The sequence below is a fragment of the Falco punctatus genome (genome assembly GCF_963210335.1).
Source record: "Falco punctatus genome assembly, chromosome: 10".
In the NCBI taxonomy this organism is placed as follows: domain Eukaryota; kingdom Metazoa; phylum Chordata; class Aves; order Falconiformes; family Falconidae; genus Falco; species Falco punctatus.
The window spans coordinates 29,691,986-29,707,792 of record NC_137590.1 but is presented as its reverse complement, the minus strand read 5'-3'; the positions used below and the strand labels follow the sequence as shown (position 1 = coordinate 29,707,792).

General features: G+C 37.2%; 1 protein-coding gene across 7 annotated transcripts in view; it reads left to right on the top strand.

The window, feature by feature from the left end:
* The window catches only part of ZNF143 (zinc finger protein 143), a 44,121-nt gene that overhangs the window by 26,030 nt on the left and 2,284 nt on the right, over nucleotides 1-15,807 (top strand). For all 7 annotated transcript variants that reach the window (XM_080404726.1, XM_080404727.1, XM_080404725.1 and 4 more), the window contains 8 exons: nucleotides 1,010-1,129; nucleotides 2,139-2,214; nucleotides 4,016-4,141; nucleotides 7,206-7,385; nucleotides 8,498-8,725; nucleotides 9,956-10,104; nucleotides 11,777-11,938; nucleotides 12,737-12,883. In XM_080404726.1, coding sequence (XP_080260852.1) covers nucleotides 1,010-1,129; nucleotides 2,139-2,214; nucleotides 4,016-4,141; nucleotides 7,206-7,385; nucleotides 8,498-8,725; nucleotides 9,956-10,104; nucleotides 11,777-11,938; nucleotides 12,737-12,883 — 1,188 coding nt within the window. The remainder of the gene's footprint in view (nucleotides 1-1,009; nucleotides 1,130-2,138; nucleotides 2,215-4,015; nucleotides 4,142-7,205; nucleotides 7,386-8,497; nucleotides 8,726-9,955; nucleotides 10,105-11,776; nucleotides 11,939-12,736; nucleotides 12,884-15,807) is intronic.

Genomic DNA, 15,807 nt, shown 5'->3' with positions numbered 1-15,807 from the left:
AGCTGGTGAGATAAGCCACTTTGCTGGACCTCATACTTACCAAGAAGAAATAGCTGGAAATGTAAAGGCTGTGGCCAGCCTTCAGGAATCTCTGTCCTTAGAAATACTCAGAACACATCTGGATACTGCTGTGAGCAACCTGCTGCAGCTGACCCTCCTTTGAGCAGGGGGCGTTAGACTGAAGATGTTCAGAGATGCCTGCTCACCTCATCCATTCTGTGAAATGTTCATTTGACATTCCAGAATAGAATTGGATCCATAAGAAATAGGGGATAGTTTAAAAGAAAGATAGACTTTTTAAAATAGTCTTGATTACTTTGCATAGCTGTATCAAAATGTTTACTTTTGGGCTTCTGCTTCTTTCTTCAGTCTGTATGAATGTTTCTTGCATGTTGGTGTATAAAGAAGCCTTTAAAAGAGGTCTAAGTTGTATCACAAAGCTATTCTGTGTGTTTTCCTGTTGTGTCATGACAGAAAGGAGACTGGAATGTAGCTCAAATTGCTTCAATTAGTTTGATCGAAACACATGCATCACTGACAAAGTACAAAATGCTTTCCTTCATTTTCAAAAAGTGCTCATTATAAGTGCATTTAATTATTGTTTGGCCTTTGCATGAACTTATCGTTGAAGATGGTGTGATTTATGGCTTATGTCCCTTAGGAACAGATCTAGTGCTTTAAATGTAATCTAAGCCTCTTCTGCCTACTGATTTGGTCATCTTGCTGCTGGGCTTATATTTTGAATTATTTTGTCATTGTTTTTCTAATTGGTGCATGCATTTGATTTTGCTAGCTACAAGTTATGTTTTACATTTTCTTTCATCAGAATTTACGCTTTTTTGTTAATTTTTAGTTTATTGAGGACTTATGAAATACATGGCAGAGCAAAGAGACAAAAGAAACCTGTCCGTATCAGCTCTGACTTGATAGCAAAATAGTGTGTAACTTTTTCTGATCCGCTGTGGGGGAGTTTTTTAATGGTGGTTTTGTTTTTTTTTTTTAACTTAAGATTGTCTTGCAAGGACATGGAACAAGAGTGACCGCTAAAACTCAGCAGAGTGGAGAGAAAGCCTTTCGCTGTGATTACGATGGCTGTGGAAAACTGTACACAACAGCTCACCATCTGAAGGTGATGAGATGTAAAATCAGTGCTGTTAGTTAACAGGCATGATTTTTTTGACAGATTATGTGGCTTAAAGTAACAGATTAACAGAGACAGTTGCAATGGTGCTGTTTGTCAAATGTTTGTTAGATTGATTTTACAATAATTCATTGCCCTAGGTGCTCAGGTGATTTGCTTGGTGTTCTGGATAGATTCAGGTGTGGGATCCTATATATGGGATGGTTAGGTTCCTATATTGCCGGCATGTAAGAAACCTCCTGTTGAGATAGTTTCTACCAATAGTGTCACAGAAATTCTGAAATCTAGTGTTCACTTTATCTACTTTACGTGTTTGCATGATGATGGAAAAATTCCAATTTTTGAAAGATTTTGCCATTATAAGAAAAAGTCTTGACGCTTCAAAACAATCCAACATTCAAAGTGAAAAGCTGGAGCATCTTTTCTTTACAGGTGGCAACTCTTTAATTCTCTTCCTCTCTTAAATTAAGTGAAGAGATGACTGAAACAGCAAGGGTGTAGAGCTGTTCACATTCCCGCTTAGGCTGAGATAATCACTTGCTGATGAGGTAAACTCCTTGCAGGGCTGCCTTGTCTCCTGAGTCAGTGAGTAATTGACTCTCTGGATTGTGTGTTAAAATGGTGTCCTTGCTGCAGAGGCTTCGTGCAATACAAGAGGATCATAACAAGTGCTCAGTGGAGTCAAAAATCTGAGAGAGTGAGCTCTGAACACACTGGTATACTGTCTTTAATGTAGGTCCATGATGGCAACTGTGTGTGTATTTACAGAAATGTTTTTTGCAAAACCGAATGAAAGGATCAGGTTAGACCTTGGAAGGAGACATCTTTAGTTTTAGGGAACATATCGTTACCATATTTCATTTTTTTTTTTATCACCGATTTAAAAAGAAGACACTTGAATGTGAATCTTAGGAAGAGAAATAAAATGTTGTCTTTGAGAATGAACTGTTTCTGTGTTGAAGTGATCAGTAAGTCAGTGTACTGGATGTCTTGACAGGTGCATGAAAGGTCACACACAGGAGACAGACCCTATCAGTGTGAGCATCCTGGATGTGGCAAAGCCTTTGCAACAGGTAATCTTCTGTAGACGGGCTCCTCCTGCTTCTTAGAGTTTTTCCCTGTATAAAGTAAGCTTTTAATATTGCCTTTTTTGAACTGCGAAGTAAAGAACTTTGTTGGGAGAACTGAAAAAAAATACTCATTTCAGCTAGTGTAGCATATAGAAATGAGGGAGGATTTAACTCTTAGGTACTGAAGGAGGAATAAGTGAAACACTTGGCACTTCCCCTTACTCTTTACCTGTCGTGCTACAGTCACATTTTATGTTGGAAAAAAACCAGCCCTTCTTAACATGAAACTAGCAAGTTAAATGAGGTGATAATAAGAAGCTGAACCTGTTCACTAGAGGTAGATACCTGAGCTAGTCTAAATTTGAAAGGAAGCTTGATGGAAGATGCTGTTTTAAGTGTTCTTTCTTGGATTTGTATCAGAGTGATGTTTCTCATGAGTGAACTCTACATTTGGACAGACTACTCTGTTCATAAATGATGCTCTCCCTGAGATTGAATTTGACTGTGCAAAATGGAATTATGAAGAATGAAACATGGAAGAAAGTGAAAGAGCAAAACTTGTTTCAAATTCTTTTTTTTTTACTTTGTATGTAAAAAAGGTGTTTTAAAATAATCTGGTCTAATACATTTAATACTGTTTCTTTGAATAGAAACAAGCAAAAGAAGTGCTAGTGAGAAAGGTCAAAAGGGAAACAACCATACTTAAAAGTTTTGTACCTAAATTTAATTGCATAGTTTGTTAAGGGATTTCAAAACTACATAATGTAATATTCTCCTCCCTTGGAACAGACTGACGTAACAGCCGTTTGTCTATTAATACCATATTTTTGGTCAGAGCCGTTGTGTAGTTCAGCAATATTTGCCTTTGATAAGGTTCATTTTAAGTACTGAATGCTCTCGGTTTAAATACTAAGAGCTCTCCTGGGTAGGACTGTGAAATTGAGTTCATTTTAGAAGAATGAATTAATGCTTAGCTTGGTAGACATGCTTTGTGTTTTTAGAAACATCAGGAATAGGAATTTCAGCTGTTTTGGAGAGAACACACTGAAACTAAAGCAGGCGCCACCTTCTTACAGACTTACTTTATTTTTTAGAAATATATACATCACTTGTGGACGCAAGTAAAATTCAAGGTCGTTTTCTAAAATGTCTGTTTCAGGTCTCTTTAGTCATGATGTTTTCAGGGAACTGCAGAAAGGAATATCTTGGTAAAGTGCTCTTTGAAAATATTTTGTGGAGGGTCTGACCCAAGCTTCCTTTAGACTGGTAGAGTTAATCTTAAAGGGAATGAGCATCCACAACTGCTATCAGTTGGCACCTGTGTATGTGATGATGTTTGTAATATGGTTTAAAATAATCAGGAGTTTAGAGCCTGGATAGCAATAGAGCTTTTACTGCTGACTTCATTAATGGTACTGATTTTTGTGTGAATGAATAATTAAATCTCATTCTGATGACAGTAGTGGTAAGAGATAAAAAGTAGATGGACTACAGAGCATACAGCTTTCTCAGAAGACAATACTTGCCCACATTATAATCATTACAGTTTATCCTTTTGAAGGGAAGGAGAAGCATTATGGAAGTGTACTTTCTTCACAAACGAAGGATGAAAGAATTTCTAAACTGTATCTAGAGTTCTCCTGCTCTGTATGGTAGAACAAAGAGTTTGCAAAGAGTGAAAGAGCAAATTTTACTCATAAGGTAGCTTCCTGATTGGAATGGCAAGCACAGCTGTTGATGGTGATGGTTTACAAGTATCCTAATTTTAGTTTTATACTATTATAACATCTTCTCTGGTCTTCAGGGTATGGGTTAAAGAGTCATGTCCGAACACACACTGGTGAAAAGCCTTACCGGTGCACAGAAGAAAATTGCACCAAATCATTCAAAACTTCAGGAGACTTGCAGAAACATATCCGAACACACACAGGTACTATTATCACCCCCCCTTCTTTTTTTTTTTTTTTTTTCTTGTTGTTAATTCACTTAGGTGGATTTTTTCTTCTTCTCTTTGATCTTTCTGTGACTTTATACTTATGAAATCAGCCTGTGTATATTCTTTTTCTGAAGCCCAGTGAGCTCAACAGCATTTTAGCATGGTAAGCATTTACTGCAAATCCAGCATGCTTTTCTTGGAAAAAGCGCTTAAGCATTCACACTGCTATTGCAAATGCAGTAACTTTTAGCAGTGCATCACTTACACTGTCACTGAGTCACTTGATGCCTTTACAGTTTCATTTGCGGCTGTAACAGAACAAGGAACTTTTCCTCAATAATATGGCTTGCCTTATAGAAATGGATCAGTGTTCTTAAGTTTTGGTGCTTTAAGATAACTTGCATGCCAGCTTCATGAAGGTTGATGGCTCTGAGCTTGTTATCATGATTACCTTCCTTTCTTGCAGCAGAAAAATGAACGAAAGTATCATAGAAAACCACTGTTATTAAAACTTCCAAATGCATTAAAAAAGTATCTTAGGTTTTGTCTAAAAAAAGATTCATTTGAAAGCCAAAACACAAATACGTTCTAGACAGTGTACACTACACTCTGCAAAACTCTATGGGTGCATGCACACACGTGTAAAGAAGTTTGCACAAGGTCTCCTTTGCTCCTGAGATCTCAAGAAGAAAAAAAACTTAGATGTAGGAAGAATAATCTGTCATTTACTAATCTGTTCCATTAAGTATATTTCCTTGCCTGCTAGAACGCCAACAAGTTTTCCACTGGACTTTCTGAATCTTAGAGAGTAAAAAAGAATGAAGGAAATAGATTTTTCTCAGATTAAAAAGAACAGTGCTGAGGGGAGGTGGAAATAAAAGCAGGCAATAAAAATTTTTGAAACTCAAGAGTACATTGAGATAATTCTGCTTTCCTGGACTCACATATTCAAAGACAGTCTGTTGGGATTAGTGCTATCTTCATGTTAAATTGGTCATCAGGATGAAGACATAAAAGTGTCATCTGTTTTCAGTTCTAGTAGAGAACTGTTTGATGTTACATAGTACATCAAGTACAGCCTATGAACAGAAACATTTCTGTAGTACCGACAGCAACTTCATTAGCAGTAGACTGTTTTCTTTACGTCTTTATGGCCATAGAAGTTGTACGGTAATCTAATCGCTTTAATCTAATTTAGCAGTTGAGACAAAAGACTTGAGCCAGCCCTATGTAACCATTTACACATTTGAAGTATATTAATAACAAAATCATAGCAGTCCAGGGCAAAATAGCAAAAACAGCAGTCCAGGGACCGAAGTTCAGGGGTGTCTTTTTTTTAGATTTATGAGTAGTTGCAGGAAGCCAAAGAATGAGAAGAAAATTGCACTAAGTCCTTTGTGCGGATGGATGGAGTAGCGTATTCTCATACCCAATGCAAGCTGCAACAGTGCACCCGATGGAGGCAAGTCTGGGCTCTGCTCAATCTCCTGTGGCTCTGAAACCTTTTCAGTCATTTTTCATGTAGAGCAGGGTTAGCGCTTGTTTTCTTCTTTCATTCTGTTTGGTTTAGCCAAAAGTTATTTTTCCCCTCTTTTTCAGTGGCAGTCCAGTCTTGCTTTCTGTTGCCATCAAATGCTTGCCTTGGGTTGCTCTGTGACTTCCCTAGACACGCTATGCTGGTGTCAAAAAAGCTGGTGTGGGTGGTTCCTCATACCTGCTGTGGTGTAGAGCTTGAAGGCTTCTGACTTGCTTTGCATTTCTAGTGCTAGAAATCTCAGTCACCTGGAAACAGATTGCTTTTCTAGCAAATTAGAAACTTTAAAAGTCTGGCTTCCTCAACCCGTGGGATGACATTCTTGCCAGCATTCTTTAAGAGCAATCTGGTTTGGTTTCTAATGCAGGGTTTGTTGTTGGGCGGGGTTGACTGAGCAATCCTCCTCCTTTCAGGCATGAGTTGAGGTCCTGTGCTAAAGCCAGGATTAGGGGAGCCATGGTAACACAACACTGAGGAGGTTAGCTTAGTACACACACACTGCCTTGGCTGGAAAAACCTTCCCAAAACAGCTGCCCGAAGGAGTGAATTACAGTTTCCTTTGCCAAGGAGCTAACAGCTTGGAGTTTCATGGTATTAATGTCTCTATCAGGGTTTGGGTTTGTTTTTTTTTTCCTAGCTCTTAAGTACTTAATGTTGTATCTGTAGCAGTAATCTGCCCTCTCTTGCTCTTTGGTAAACTGTAGAGTGGGTGGAATGCTTTTAGCTCTAGAAGTGTGAAATTACAACTGGAAGGCTCATCAGGTGGCTCGAGTTAACCCCCTTCGCTGTCCCCTTGTGTGTGCTTTGTTAGATCCAAAAGGTCAGGAGTACTGGGGTATTAGACAGGGGTTGGCCTTATCTAGTCTTCCTGGTGAAATGTTTTGGTGCAATGATACAAATGATTGTGCTCAAATTTGTATTACATGAATAGACTTATTTTTAAAAAAGAACCTGTGTTTGTGATTGTATTGGTTTTGCGGATTGAAATTTGAGTTCCCGGGCTGTCTCTTTAAAAAGTTGGTTCTTCTTCTGTAAGGTTAAGTGCTTTCTATAATGAGTTTTACTAATCCATTTGTATCTTAGTTATATGCTAAACCATGAAGATATTTTTTTCATTTTATGCATTACAATTGAGAAATGTGCAAATGGTACGATACGCTTGTTTTGGATAATGTATGGATGAGTTCGGGGGGGGGGGGGGGGGGGCAGGGCGCGGATGTTAAATACATGTTAGAACATGAACAATGTGGAAACTATTCCTACCAACTGAGTCTAGTTTTATACATCATAAAGTACTAATCTCAATGCTTTATAATTTAGCTTACAAATTGTATGATTTTCCTGAATTCTGCCAGTTTGAGCTAAACAGTAGAACACTCCGCTGTGGCATGTTGATGGCATTCCTGACTGAAAGTCTCAAAGAGAGAATTAGGTAGCTTTAGATCTGTACATTCAGTCTAAGTCTAATTTAGAGGTTTTGTTCTTTTGTAACTTTTGCATGTGTACCTTTTCTCTTTTTTTCAGGTGAAAGGCCCTTTAAGTGTCCATTTGAAGGATGTGGCAGGTCATTCACAACATCTAATATTAGAAAGGTTCACATCAGGACACATACAGGCGAAAGACCTTATTACTGTACAGAGCCAGGATGTGGGAGAGCTTTTGCCAGTGCAACTAATTATAAGAATCATGTGAGAATACATACAGGTATATGAGTGATGTTTTGTGTTTTGAAGTGGAATCTGCTTGGGAGAGGCTGTGTCATTCTCCTTGTGAACACTGTTTTGGTGCACTGTAATTAGGTATAGTCATGTTTATACCATCTGGCTTGGTACTTCTGTTTGGGCCTCATCTCCCCTCAGCTGAGGATAGTTCAGCAGTTAGGTTTCCCACCTTGCTGTCAATTGTGGTTTGGATACAGAGTTCTTTAAAACAAATCCAAACCTTTGTCTTCAGTGGGCATTGGGCTAAATCCTAAATATTGTTCTGGGGCTTGCCTCTGTTGTGAGCTATTCCTTAAATAAACAACAGTAAAGCATAAGTCTGAGCTTGACTTTAGCTCACCATTGTGAGTCACCTTTTCATCCCAGCTATAGTGTCCTCGCTGCTGGAGCAGTGGTCAAAACCTTCCTTTCATAGACTGGAGGTGAAAATACTTATCCAACTTGATTGTCAGAGTTAGCAGAAATAATTGGCACAAATTCAAAGGTTCTAAAATGTAAAAGCCAGTAATAGCCATATCCTCTTGGTATCCTTAAATATTGTATAGAAGCACAGACAAGTTTCATAGAAATACGTTTTGTATCTCAGGTTATCTTTTTAGTTTATAATATAATTCGGACATTTGTTTCATTGATTTTTAAATGAAAGGTGGTTTTATATATGAAACCATAACTGTTTAAACATGTTTCCTATAGATTCCTTCTGACCTTACAGACGCAGAAGTGACGTTGTACTAGTGTATTAACATACCTGATTATTGAGGAAAATATGGGGCTTCTAGTAATAAAAGAACAAAGTTCTCAATGTGATGCTAAACTGACATCACAGCTTTCAGCCTGTATCATTCTGTCTTCATCAGAAGGATGTTTTAGATGGAATGATAGGGAAAAAAGAGGGCCCAACTTCTACTGGCAGTATTTTTTTAAAAAAAGACACTGAGAGGCTGCCTTGATAAACTTTTGAGCTTGAGCTTCCTTTTGCCTTTGAAATTGAAGTATGGTTGGTAATGAAGGTGTGTCACTAAATATAATTTGTTGACAATTTTTTCTGTGCATCCTGGATAAAGTTCTCTTTATCACTTTTGTTTTTCCATACAGGGGAGAAGCCCTACGTCTGTACAGTTCCTGGTTGTGATAAACGTTTTACAGAGTATTCCAGTTTATACAAACATCATGTTGTACATACTCATTCCAAACCATATAACTGTAATCATTGTGGGAAAACATATAAGCAGATTTCTACACTTGCCATGCACAAGCGGACAGCACACAATGATACAGAGCCCATTGAAGAAGAACAAGAGGCATTTTTTGAGCCACCTCCAGGTTAGTTTCAGTCTCTGGATCTCTTGTCAAAAAAAAAAAAAAAAATTAAAAAAATCAGCTGGATACTATTTTGCTTTTTTTTTTTTTTCCGTATAACCGAAGAAAGAAAAGCAAAGATAAAAATGTGCAGTACTTAATAAAGTTATTTAACTTCTTTGTAGGACTGTTTAGTGTGGTAGGCAACTTGTAAACAGAAACTGAGAGAGTAATTGACCAGATCATAAACTCATTTACAGCAGTCCTGGGGATAAGAGAGAAATTTGAGTTGCAGTCCCAGCAAAGCTGCTATAAACATGAATGAGGGAAGGGACCCGAGAGAATCTAAAATGTTTGTTTGCAGCCTACTGGATTTTTGTCAGGGATTTTTCTAAGACTATGTATAATATAACGCCGTGGCTGGTGACAGGGTCTTGTGCAGGAGTAAAGGCACTGCCTTGAGAAAAGGAAAATCTGTCTTTGTAGCACACTGATACTGTACTGGTTTTGCTGTGGTTAATAGTGGTTTCTGTAAACTGTCCTGGAGGCAAAGACAAGCTCATGTGCTGCAGTATTCCTTAGAATATGTTGAATCCTGTGACTATAAAAGATCAGACTGAAGAAAGTACTGTGATAGGACAAATATTACTTGTCATATTGTGATTTTAGATGTGACTGAAGATAGGAAATACACGCACAAACTGTTTTGCTCAGAAAAGTTGTTTTACTACATATATGTGGGAAACTGCACTGAATGCCTCAAATAGATTTGCTATAGTCTTTCCTAATTTCTGCTTTTAAGGGAATTGTAAGATTCATTTGCTGAGGTTAAATATTTATTAAGATAACGAACTTAATTCTTCACACAAAGGCATCACTGTTCTTCTGTATGTTAATAACTTCTAAAAAGCTGCCAGTTGGGTTTGCATGGAGAGTTTAGGTTAACATTTAATGAATTAGAAATGTTTGTCACCATTTTCGTATTTGCTTATAAAGGATGTATATTTTCTTTGTGTAGTACTTATGTGTGGTAAAATTCATTGCTGAGAGATTATATCCCATGTTCCCAAGACAACAGACTTTCTGACTTGCTTTTGGTATCTTTCCTTCTTTTATTCTCATCTTTCCACTAATATTTTTCCAATGGAGTATTTAAAATCTTCAAACCAGGCTGGCACTTAATCCTCCTCATTTGCTTTCCTGGCAACATTTAGAGTATGTAAACTATCCTCTTCTCTTCTTTGTATCAAACAGGTCAAGGAGAAGATGTTCTCAAAGGCTCCCAGATAACCTATGTGACAGGTGTTGAGGGAGAAGATGTAATTTCTGCACAGGTTGCTACAGTTACTCAGTCAGGATTAGGTCAACAAGTAGCACTAATATCCCAGGATGGAACCCAACATGTAAGTGTCCACAGTGTTAAAGAGCTGGCAAAAACATGTTGAGTGTTGAGGAAGGTGTTTGCACATACTTCATGTGCTTTCTAAAATCAGTTTGGATTCTTGATAAATATGTACATGGGTTTCTTAAGGAAAGAAGCTTCTTTAGAGCTGGGTCAGGATACGTTTATAGTTGGGCCTCCTGTGGAATACTAAATCAAACCACATATCCTGACATCTGAAACTATGTTAATACAAAGCTAGCTTTTTTGGCTGGCTTTGTCACACTTAAAAGCAGGTATGGATTATTTTAACATTTGTTATATATACAGCCAAGTTTCTGAGGTTTCTCAGAATGTCCCAAGTATTCTGTTAATATCTGATGGTCATCTTCACTGTCGTCTTGTCTGCACACACTTCGGCAGGGTGGGAAATCTTTCTAGTCCAGGTGCCTGCTTTGGTACTTTGCAGTTCTTACCATTTCTAACATAAACAAGAGAATAAGGAATGCTTTGGTAGTACCTCCACTTAAAAATTCCTGTGGATATTTTTTTTCAGAATTCTTACAGATATTTTTTTAAGGGTTCCCATGGTTTTGTTTTTTTTTTTTAAGGATTTCATCTGAAATTTCATTGGGAGGGGATTTCAACACAGCTGTTTTGTTTAGCTATGGCAATATATTGAAGGCATATAGGAAAAGTTTATATCTCACCTGGAAAGATAGCTGAAATGTGAGTAGCATTTGGAAGATATCTTCTAAATTCAAATTGGAAATTAAATATTAAAGGGGGCTGTTATATTGCCATTCTGAACATTGCAGCAATACTAAGTAGCTGTCATTTTTACCCTCTAGAATGAAGGCCTGCCGAAGCCTTGACATGAAGTTCTCACATTTATTTAAATCATCCTTCAGCTTGACTTTAGGTTCTGGGATGTCTTACTACCTTGTAATTCAGACATCAAGTCACTTATCTGATGCCATAATGCATTTATACTGGAGGCATGAGTAATTTCTGTCTTTTTTTATTTATTGCTTATTTGTGGTTTAAATCCTAATCCCTCATAGGCCTCTTTAGTATTTCCCTTAAGATGGAAGTATGTCAGGTGGTACTACCTGGAATCACACTGTCCATTGTGTAAGACACGTGCATAGATAATCTATCATGCAGTTATTTGGGATATGATCTGATTAACATGGAGTTGTAGACTCTGGGGGCAAGTGTGCATCCTTTTTCTAATTACTAAGAGCCATAATTTTATTTCTGTAAACAGGTAAATTTGTCTGAAAGGTCATAGATTATTAAGTCCCAGTGAGTAAGGTGAATGTGATGAGGACTCTGTCCCAGATGAGGACTTGACCAAGGAATGATGGTGATTCTCAAGGAATGCATGAGCATGCTGGTCAGGAAGTAGAATAATGGCTATGAGATCTTTTGGCCAGCACGTTACTTGTGATCATGGATTAAAATATTTTTTCCCTGCTATTATGAACAAGTTGCCTTTTTGTTCTGAATTGCTACAAATATTGTTTCAAATGAAGAAATGGAACTAGCAGGGAGTATTCCTGCTGAACCATGGATTTGTTTTCAAACCTTACTTAAAAACATGTTATGTTGCCAAAAGCTAAGACTTGGGTATGACTTAGGCAGCAATCAAAACTTCTGGTTTTTACTTCACGAATAATTTTGTGTTTCAGGTCAACATATCCCAGGCAGATATGCAGGCCATTGGGAATACTATCACTATGGTAACACAAGATGGCACCACCATCACAGTCCCTGCCCACGATGCCGTCATCTCTTCTGCAGGAACACATTCTGTAGCAATGGTTACTGCAGAAGGCACTGAAGGACAACAGGTAGGATATTATCCTGTGTACATGTGCATTGTTCCTTTATAAGATGACATAAAATAGACATCTAAGCCATCACAGTTCTATCATTCACATAGATTTATCCAAGTAAAGTAGTTTTCAGCACCTGGCTGTGGCATTCCCCTCATAAGAATATCATGTGTTCTACTCTAGTGCTATACATCAACATAGGGCGGAATGTTTTTAAAATAGTTGGGCACCAAGAAAAAATTCTGGGGTACCAGTCTGGTAATTCATTTAGATGTATGTAAAATAAGATGTAGAAATGCTAAGCGCTTTCCCCAGAGTCACAAAGTAAATGAGTGGCAGAGGTAAGAATAGAATCCAGTGTGAACTCTAACTTTATCACTTAATATCGTAGGACTGTAAATTTGTAAATTTGTTTTTAATATGTAAATACAATAGCTAACTTTTAAAGTAGAAATACAGTGATACTTTTAATCTTTTAACTTAAAATGCATTCCCTGTTCTAAAAATGTGCTACATGAAAATCTTTATTAATTACCATGTTCTGTATGTATAAATAATCACAGGCTTATAGGCACATTTATTGAACTTCTTTGCAGTTCCAAGGATATTTATATATTGAGAGCTAATAGATAACTTTGAGAACACAGTGATGGCAACCTTTCTTAAAAAAATGTATCTTATGCACAATAAAATTAAGCTTATGAATAATCACAGCTTTGATTTTAACTGCAACTTTGAAGATAACTCTTGTACAGGACCGGTAATGGTAACAGATCTGTCATCCAGTTGATTCTCTTCCTTTTGGTCTTGAAGGTTGCTATAGTGGCTCAAGACTTAGCAGCATTTCATAGTGCTTCATCAGAAATGGGGCATCAGCAACATGGGCACCATTTAGTGACTACAGAAACTAGACCTGTTACCTTGTTGGCTACATCCAATGGAACACAAATTGCAGTACAGGTAAGGTGGTGATAAATGGCTTTTGGAGTGTTTTTTTACTTCTAGAGCTAGAAGCTCCTAGTCACGTAGCAAAATGATTCGAATAAGCTTGGCTCCCCTGAAAATACAGTCCATAACCGTATGATCTCATATTTTAGATAATACATAGGGTTAGGACAAGCAATAATAGGCACTGATTTTCCAAAACTACTTGTAGAACTTCCAAAAAACGTGGGTGTTAGGGGAAGGCCCAACTTCAGGTCAACTGAATCATTCATGGACTCAGTTTTCAGTGGGAAAGTGCTTTCATTCATCCTTCAGCATTACATATATAGCTGATACATATGAAGATAAAATTACTGAATTTATGTTATTTGAGCCTTGAAATGCTAATAGCAAAAAAGTTTAAACAAGTTATGTAGAAAGATTAATAATCAGAAAGCTCTGGAAATAGTAACCTTCTGTTTGTGTCAAACCAGCACAGTACAAGCAACAGTCTCTGTAAATAGTTCCCAACATTTTTCAAGCACTGTAACAAAAGAGTAATTTCTAGGTATGAAAGAGTTTATTTTAAAATGGGCTAATTAAAAAGAAGGTGGAAATCAAGTACAAATTAAATTAACCTTTTATCTAGAAATTTACCAATACCAAAACCTAGACAAGTATTTTTGTGAATAGTTTACTCAGACGGAAGTTTGGCTTGACTAGAAGGTTGAATGAAACTTCCAGCAGAAACGATGGCCAATACGCTACCTTAATCAAACATTAAAGTAACTGTGTGTATTTTATTTTTGTTACATTATCATATGATGATTGGTTAATGGAAGCTTTTGGCAATTTTAAATCTGAAAGATTTAGTATTTTAAAAATTGATCTCTTTAAATGACATTGCAGTCAAGGGTCAAATAAATGACTGAAGGTTCTTAGGGAAATTGCCACTCCAATGACAGAAGCCATATTTAAACTCTAAGTAAAACAAAAGAAGTTGAATTAGTTTAAGTATTGGGTTGCATAGTAATAGCAGTCCTGCAAAGTGCCTAATACTTTTGATCTGCCTCATAGCCCTCTTGATTCTTTGCTTCATATGCATAAGTCCAGTGGGAATGTAATGAAGCTACTTTTGTATTCAAATTTACTGTGGAATTGGGACTCAGCACTTTGTGGGTTTGATGCTATTGTTGTCTGGTTGTCACCACAGATGTGCATTTTGTTCTAGAGGACGTGGAAAATCATAGGAACCATATATCCTTAAACAGTATACAATTAGGAGGAGGATAAATATCATGGATGTGATACAACCTATGAATTTCAAAGGGAGCAGAGTGTATGCAACTGTTTTAAGTATGATTTGCATGACGGACCTTTGCCCTTGACAAGTGCCAGTAGAAAAGAACATCAGTGTGGCTATGCAGAGGGGAGATGCTCAGCAGTTTCTAAACAAATCAGTATTAAGCAGTGTAAATTAATGTGTTCTTGGAAATAGTTTCAAATAGGAAAAGGAACGCAGACAATGCACTCCCAGATTTAATTTCCAAGGGGTAAAACTTTGCATGGGGGGGTAACAGCAACTTCAGTCTGGTTCCTTCAGTCTCTTCATATTTGCTGAAACTAATAAGAGATCAAAACCTTTCAGTGTTTGTCTCAGGATGAAAGCTGCAGGCCATGTGTATGCATGCCCGGTACTCTCTTAAGAGCTCAGATTGAAAGGAATTGTGTTAATATCTTCAAGGAGGAATAAGAGATTGTTATTTTCCCCTTTGTTAAGTGGGAAACAGCAAGTCAGGTGCTGATTGAAGAGCAATGAAATCAAGAATCTCCTAATTCTGAATTCCGGTCTTTTGAGCTAATTTGGCAGTAATCAAAACTGCATGTTAAAAGAAAGTATATCAGAAGGCAATTGTTTGCATGACAGGAAGAAAAAAACTATTAACTTGCACCCTCAGCAGTGTGTCTTTTGAGTGAAAGATAAACATAGGTACTCTCTACACATGCCCCTCTTTTGTTACCAGCAGTGAAGCTTTTGGTGAAGTAACTTTATATTAAGTGAACTTAAAATATAAAATACAAATAGAAGAGAGAGAATTCAAATTTTAAATACTATTAATTATTCCTGAGATGTTGGTTGTTTTTCTTTTGTTCTTTGATACTAATAAATGAATCTACTGGCTCTATCAGTATTTAGAAACCAATGGCCTGACAGCCAGATTGAAGTGTTACAGAGGTGGTAACAGAGCTGCTCTTGATTTGAGTGGCTCCAGAACGTGATATCCGGTGACTGTGAAAACAAGTTACAAGCCACATTTAGAACTGTCCCATTAGGTCTATCCATCTGTCAAATAATCGGGTTTTACTTTTCACACTCTCATACATCTTTCTTCTGAGCCAATAGGTAATGACCAGCTTTACATTTTTGTTAGGTTAGGTTGAGGTTGTCTTTGGTATTCTCATCAGCATATATATGTTCATGGTGTACATATTAGAAAACTCCATGGATTCTCTCCCAAAGTTTGTCCAGTTCTCTTTATTCCGGGTTGGCTGATGTTGCTTCTGGCAGTGCCAGATACATTTATGGCATTGTAGTTGCAACTGCAAGAAAATTTCCTCTGAACTACTGTAGAATCAAACAGTATCATCATGACTGCTTTTTTTATAGTCAGGATTCTGCAGTAAACGGACACTTTTTTAATATATGTTAATGTCACTTGGTGGTCCAAAGAGCTGACTGTTCTGCAAGAGAGTTAAGAAAAATGAAGTTGTGTGTGTTTGCTTTACCAGTGTTAAAATGTAATTCAACAGCCACCATGACTTTTGAAAGCCTTATCTGAGCTTTGTTAAATCTGCCAAGTTGAAGCATCATCTACTATGTGTGTCATGAAAGGTGTTTACCGTGCAGCAGTTCTTTGAAGAAAATTTATTCGGTAGATACATAGAAACTCAGTTTAATC